General features: G+C 42.2%; 1 protein-coding gene across 2 annotated transcripts; it reads left to right on the top strand.

Annotated features, from left to right (window-relative positions):
• The first annotated feature begins 704 nt into the window (after positions 1-704).
• ZBED5 (zinc finger BED-type containing 5) lies at positions 705-6,179 on the top strand. Of its 2 annotated transcripts, XM_058545983.1 has the most exons (3): positions 705-889; positions 2,676-2,790; positions 3,858-6,179. In XM_058545983.1, exon 3 carries the CDS (start codon positions 4,031-4,033, stop codon positions 6,110-6,112), a length of 2,082 nt encoding a protein of 693 aa, XP_058401966.1. In that variant the 5' UTR covers positions 705-889; positions 2,676-2,790; positions 3,858-4,030; the 3' UTR covers positions 6,113-6,179. The 2 variants fall into 2 exon arrangements, with proteins under 2 accessions (XP_058401966.1, XP_058401967.1); XM_058545984.1 differs by having other exon boundaries at positions 705-2,790; positions 3,890-6,179.
• The last annotated feature ends 878 nt before the right edge of the window (positions 6,180-7,057 follow it).

The following is a 7,057-nucleotide window of genomic DNA, read 5'->3' as shown; positions in this document are numbered from 1 at the left end:
AAGAGGAGCAAAGACAGAGGAGGCGGACTCGCATCCCTCCCCTTGACACTGCGGAGACGCCGCTATCCCTACATCCTCCCACACGGCGTTCCCCGACCCCACCTAGGGTCACCGAGAGCTCGGGCCGGAGCAGCGCTCTCAGGCTCAGCTCTCGGCCCGGCCAGCGCACGGGAGAGGCAGGGAAGAGAGAGGGCGTTTTCTGCCCCGATTCCAGTGGGAAAACAAGGAAAAGAGGAGGCAGTGGCCTGGGCCTGCGGTGCGGCTCGGGGAACAAAGAGGTCGTGAAAGCATCGGCAGCCGAGGCACCGCGAATGCACTCAAATCGCCGCCGCCTGCGCAGAGCGCCCGTGTTCAGGTGCATGCAGATTCTGGAGTCCAGTCCAGCCCTACAGGATCACAAACGCTATCTGGTGGCACCCAGGAATCTGCATTTTACCCAAAAGCCCGGGCTGCCTCAGGCCCAGGAAAGTTTGAAAACAATCGCTTCTCGTGTGGCACCAGCCTGGACTCACAGCTCGCACGACTCCAGCGCGGCGGCGAGGCTGGGCCGCGCCTCAACCGAGCTTGGTCCTTTCTTTCGGTCCCGCCCTGCTGCTCAGCGCGGATTGGTGGCGGGGAGAAACTCTGGCGCTGATTGGGCAGCGGAGGAGTCGCTCGCGAAGACAGTAAGTTCGGGTGCCTCGGGGTGCTAAATTTATCTTCAGACGAGCGACCGCGCCAGCCGCGAATCGGATCTCTGTGGAGGTGGTATAGGCGGTATCCCTGAGCTGAGAGCATCACCCTGTCCCTGAATCCTTCTTTCCTCTGTTTTGTTTTTCATTCCTCCCTCCTCCCTGTCCCCTCCAGTCCGCGACGACTGGCTCTTGACCCTGTTCAGGCCTCGGTGAAGGTGAGGACCAGAGCCGCCACGGCGGCTGAGTGGTGCGCTCTGAAATGGCCGCTGCCTTGAGCTGTTTAAAATGGCGGCCGCAGGCTCAGCCGGGGACCGCGGCGCTGCTCTGCAGCCTAGCCGCAGCGGAGACCGCGCTCTCCATCACTGATGGAGCTGGAGGAGAAGGATAGTGTTGGGTGCTGAGTTGAGTTCATGGGGTAGTTAGGTGAGGCGACGGCCCGGGGACGCGAGAGAAGAGTTGTGTAGGCGAGGGCGGCCGCCCACGGGGAGCGAGCCCCCGACGTGGCGGTCTGGGGGCAGCGCGCACCTGTGACCAGAGCTGCGGGAGAGCCGGCCCGGGCCGCACATCGAGGGACCCGGTGAAAAAAGCATTTCAGACCTGGAAGGGGTGTCCTTACCCACCTCCTGCCTAGCCTTGCTGACTGGACTGCACTCCCGCCCAGCCCTCCTGCCTTTGAGGGTATTGTTCAAAGTTGGAACCACCCGAGGGTGGGGGTGGATGGGTTGTGTCCCCTGTCACTTTAACTGGAGGCAGAGGCAAGATGAGGGTGCCCCCCACCAGCCCTTTTCGGGGAGTGGAAAAGAAACTTTACTCTAAAGGGAGTCCAGACTCTTTGTCCTCGAGAGATGCGAGGAAGCACCTCTAAGAGAGATGGGGATGAGGCCCTCCTTCCTGGAAACAAAGCTTCCTTCTCTGTTGTGTCCTTCTCTGGCAGCAAGGGAGACGGATCCTGATCTCTTAGGTCAACCAGCAGCTCCAGGAAGTTCTCTGGCTAAATCCAAATCGGGATTGTGGAAGGAGAATCTGCTGCTCTTTTGCTCCCAATAATGGAGAAGTAGGACTGTCTGCTGATGCCAGTTGTAACCCATTGTAATCCATTTCTTTCTGCACCGCCCAGCTCCTCATACCAGATTTTTTAGGGCTTGGGAAATTAAAAGAGTGTTCAGGAACACACAAGTAATGGCTAGGCACATGGGCTCTGCAGTCGAACTTTTTGGGTTCTGTTGTTAGTTCTTCCCTTACAAGATGTCACTTAGCAGGTGACTTAACCTCATTGTCTTTCTGTTCATCTCTCAAGTGGGGTTATTAATAGTCCCGGACTCTCAGGTTTGTTTTGAGGATTAAATGAGATAATCTATAAGGGATTTAACAGTTATTGGCACATAGTAAACAATGATCACTCAATAAAACATTAGTAACCTTAGGAGATTGGTTATTGAGGGGACAAAAATGGTTATAGCAAAAAGACATGTTTTATGTAACATTTCCATGTGTGATTCCATTTTAGATTACTTTCAATGCTTAGTTTTAGAGACATTAAGATGTGGCTGTACTTTTAAAAGTTAGGTTTAGCTAACACACAGAACAGTTTGGTGGTCACCTGAGGGAAAGGAGTTGGGGGGTGGGCACAAGGGGTGAATGGGTGCATCTATATGGTGACTGACAAATAATAATCTACAATTGAAATCTCACATTGTTATAAAACTATTATGACATCGATAAAAAAATTTAAGAGGTTTAGCTTTTGCAAGTTTTTAATGTATTTCTATGAAGTCAGTGGGCAAGAGAGCATCTCACAACAATGAAATTACCAGTGTATTAAACAAGATGAGATTTTAGCATTTTTACTATGCTAGGTATCTTCTGTTTCAGTCCAAGATCTGCACTGCAGTGGAGAATCATTTGCACTGCCTGGATCTAAAATAAATTGTAATGAAAGGTCACCTTAGAGGTTTGTAGTTCTGCTTTTGCAGCGTCTAATTCTAATTTTTCTCATTCTAGGCCTTTGGTTACTCCCCTTCCACCCCATCCCTTAATTTTATTCTTTTGAAGAGTCTGCGTTTCAAGCTGTCAAGGTGGAGAATGTGATTGCAGAAGGGAGTACTCATCGTTTCAGGTATCTTACCCCCCAGCTGTTAATAGGAAAACCATTTTGATTCAGAATCTAACCTGAAAATACAAAGCTTACTCTGTAGCCCAATCATGAGGTTTAAATCAAAAGTGGATGTATTTGGATAGATGCTAAATTTGTATGCCTTAACTTATAAAGCTATTAGTAGCCTTTAGAGGTCCTAAAATTTGCATTACCCTTCCCTTTTAATTATGTTTTTTTTAATTATATGAGGAATAAATCTGTTAAAATGAGAGTTTATGTTCTCTTTAGGTCTTGGTTAAGTCTTCACCTATACTATAATGGGGTGCAGAGTAAACAGTAAAATATACATTACTTTGAATGAGTCTTAATTTGGATAATATAAATATTTATGTAATTTTAACTCCAGAGGATAGTAACTAACTTTTGGTCTGCGGTTTATTTTCAATGTTAACACACAGTATTTAGGATACAACAGATTTCTGTGTCTTTTAAAACTTTGAGTTGTGTTTCTGTGTTTTTAATATGGCTCCTCACAATAGTTGCTAGCTCTGGAAGGAGCCTTGGCATTTGTAAGAGTATCAACAATGAATGTCTCTAATGGCAGTAGGTGTTAGAAAGCTAAAAGAGATTTCCAAGGTCCTATATACCATGAGAAGGGCTTGGTAATGATGGCCCATGTTGTTTGTTTTTGTAAACAGAGATTTATTGGAACACAGCTGTGTCCATTCTTCTACGTATTATGTATGGCTGCTGCCATGCTACAACCACAGAGTTGAGCAGTTGCAACAGAGACTACATGGCCCATAAAGTTAAAAATATTTACTTTATGTAAAAAAATTTTCTGTATGGCCCTTTACAGAAAAAGTTTGCCAACCCCTGCCATGGGACTTGCTCCTCAAGGTTCCTTTCTTAGAAATACACTTATCAATTCATTACTTCTTAGCCCAATGGTTCCCAAATTGTGTGTTATAGAATATTAATATTCTCTAAGTTGATGTGTTCTGAGAAAAAGATCAATGCTAACAATAATTTTTCTTTATAGTTTATTTTAAAATAGAAGTTTAAGACTACTAAACTCATTTCTATAGCTTCTATTTTTATGCGATAATCTACCTTTAAGAAAAGGTGTGCCATACCTGAGAGCACCAGGAAGTCGCGTGAGAGATCACCTGATAGACGAACGTGTGATGTTCCATCTGCGCATTGATGCATAGGCAGCATTTACAAATTAACTGATGTGTTGCTATATATCATCTCTTTGATGATTGCTCATCTTCTATGTATCCTGTCTTATAATTTCAACACATTTGTGATACTCAATGTTTATTCTAAATTAACCATGTTTTGTACCACAAATACATTGCCTATGGATCTGTTGCTGAAACAAGGAAGTCTTAAACAAGAAGTAGAATCTTTTTGTTATCAAATTGTGTCTGAATCGAATGATCAAAAGGTTGGAATATTACAAAGTGAAGATGAACAATTGCAGCCTTCAGTTTCTAAAAAATCACAAGGTGAGCTTTCCAGGGTCAAATTTATGTCCAGTTCCAACAAAATAACCTTTAGTAAGAAACCAAAAAGAAGAAAATATGATGAAAGTTATTTGTCTTTTGGATTTACTTACTTTGGAAATAGAGATGCACCTCATGCTCAGTGTGTGTTATGTAAGAAAATTTTATCAAATAGCTCTTTGGCCCCTAGTAAGCTTCGAAGACATTTGGAAACTAAACATGCTGCATATAAAGACAAAGACATCAGCTTTTTCAAGCAACATCTTGATTCACCTGAAAATAATAAACCCCCAACACCTAAAATTGTCAATACAGATAATGAAAGTGCTACAGAGGCATCATACAATGTAAGTTATCATATAGCCCTGAGTGGAGAGGCTCATACTATTGGAGAATTGCTTATCAAGCCTTGTGCGAAAGATGTCGTGATGCGCATGTTTGATGAACAATATAGTAAAAAAATAGATGCAGTTCAACTATCTAACAGTACCGTTGCACGTCGAATTAAGGATCTAGCTGCTGACATTGAAGAAGAGCTTGTTTGTAGACTGAAAATTTGTGATGGTTTTTCACTGCAACTAGATGAATCAGCTGATGTTTCAGGACTTGCTGTGCTGCTTGTGTTTGTTCGTTATAGGTTTAATAAGTCTATTGAGGAAGACCTACTCTTATGTGAATCTTTGCAAAGTAATGCTACTGGGGAAGAGATTTTCAACTGCATCAACAGTTTTATGCAGAAACATGAAATTGAATGGGAAAAATGTGTTGATGTTTGTACTGATGCTTCTAGGGCAGTGGATGGGAAAATTGCTGAGGCTGTCACCTTGATAAAATATGTGGCTCCTGAAAGCACCAGTAGTCACTGCCTATTATATAGACATGCACTAGCAGTTAAAATAATGCCTACATCTCTGAAAAATGTGCTAGATCAGGCAGTACAGATCATCAATTATATTAAAGCTCGACCACATCAATCCAGACTACTAAAAATTTTATGTGAAGAAATGGGTGCCCAGCACACAGCACTTCTTCTAAATACAGAGGTGAGGTGGCTTTCTCGAGGTAAAGTTCTTGTAAGACTTTTTGAGCTTCGTCGTGAACTATTGGTTTTCATGGATTCTGCTTTTCGACTATCTGATTGTTTAACAAATTCATCTTGGCTGCTAAGACTTGCATATCTTGCAGATATTTTTACTAAATTAAATGAGGTTAATCTGTCAATGCAAGGGAAAAATGTGACAGTTTTTACAGTATTTGATAAAATGTCATCATTGTTAAGAAAATTGGAATTTTGGGCTTCATCTGTAGAAGAAGAAAACTTTGATTGTTTTCCTACGCTCAGTGACTTTTTGACTGAAATTAATTCTACAGTTGATAAAGATATTTGCAGTGCCATTGTGCAGCACCTAAGGGGTTTGCGCTCTACTCTGTTAAAATATTTTCCTGTAACAAATGACAATAATGCTTGGGTTAGAAATCCATTTACGGTAACTGTTAAGCCAGCGTCATTAGTAGCACGGGACTATGAGAGCCTGATTGATTTAACGTCTGATTCTCAGGTGAAACAAAATTTCAGTGAACTTTCACTAAATGATTTTTGGAGTAGCCTAATTCAAGAGTACCCAAGCATTGCAAGGCGTGCAGTTCGTGTACTTCTTCCTTTTGCTACAATGCACCTGTGTGAAACAGGATTTTCATATTATGCTGCAACAAAAACGAAATATAGGAAAAGACTTGATGCTGCACCTCATATGCGGATCCGACTTAGCAACATTACACCTAATATTAAGCGGATATGTGATAAAAAGACACAAAAACACTGTTCTCATTGAAATTGGAGGGTTTTGCATGTCTCTTAATAACCAAATATAAGAGGAAAATAAAAGGTGATTTACTTCATCTCTGGTATACTGGGGTTTTAAATAAAATGATTCAAATTTTTTATACTTATATAAGAAAGCTAAAGTATCAAAAATTTAAACGTGTATTGTTGGTATTTCTTCTTCACATTGTAATTTCAAAGGGCTCTATGGTCATAGCTGGGAAATGTTGATCCACAAGATAAAGCCCCGGTTCCTTAGCATAACATAGCTCTTCAGGATCTAATGACTACCAGTCTTTCTAGCCATGCCTACTCTGCAGCTCTCCAGTCACGTGGAACTTCTTGTCATTCCCTAAACATATCACACTCTTTCATGCTTTAGGTCTCACAAAATTATTTGTTTCCCTTGCTTTCTAACAGACTCCTATTTGCTTTTCAACACTTGGACTTAATTTATCTGGGGTACTTTCATTCCCTATATCTTTCTATTTCTATTTAGGCGTTATTTTTTGTGCCTGTCTCAACTGACCTGTGTGGTGGTCTCGTGATTCCCAGTGTTAGTTGGACTGAGCTCTTCTATGGTCTTATCCAGCTCTGTGTCTCTATTATTTGGCAAAAGGCCTTCCTAAAGTAGATGCTCAATAAAGGAAAAAGTGTTGGTGAAGGTGAACCAACAAAAAATGGAATAGGGCATGGGGGCTCCCGCCCCCCCCGCATTGTCTGTGCTATTTATTGGCTATCTGGAGCATGAAGAACATGAACAAAGGTTCTAAAGAAAGCAAGAAATGAGATTATTTTAATATAAGCTTAAAAAGAAAAAGCACATTGCATTTATGCACACAATTTTCTTACTTTAAACACACAGACACACTAAACTAAATATATTTTGAAACTTGTCATTGTGTTGTCATTGATTTTCATTAAGAAAGAAAAATTGCTGGGGGTAGTCTGGAGA

This window comes from Diceros bicornis, chromosome 7 (genome assembly GCF_020826845.1).
Source record: "Diceros bicornis minor isolate mBicDic1 chromosome 7, mDicBic1.mat.cur, whole genome shotgun sequence".
Classification (NCBI taxonomy): Eukaryota; Metazoa; Chordata; class Mammalia; order Perissodactyla; family Rhinocerotidae; genus Diceros; species Diceros bicornis.
The sequence above is the reverse complement of the archived record's forward strand: the minus strand, read 5'-3'. Positions and strand labels throughout refer to the sequence as shown.

Bases quoted from the DNA above. Each gene is read 5' to 3' on its own strand.
- ZBED5 (XM_058545983.1), top strand. From the start codon at position 4,031: ATGATTGCTCATCTTCTATGTATCCTGTCTTATAATTTCAACACATTT.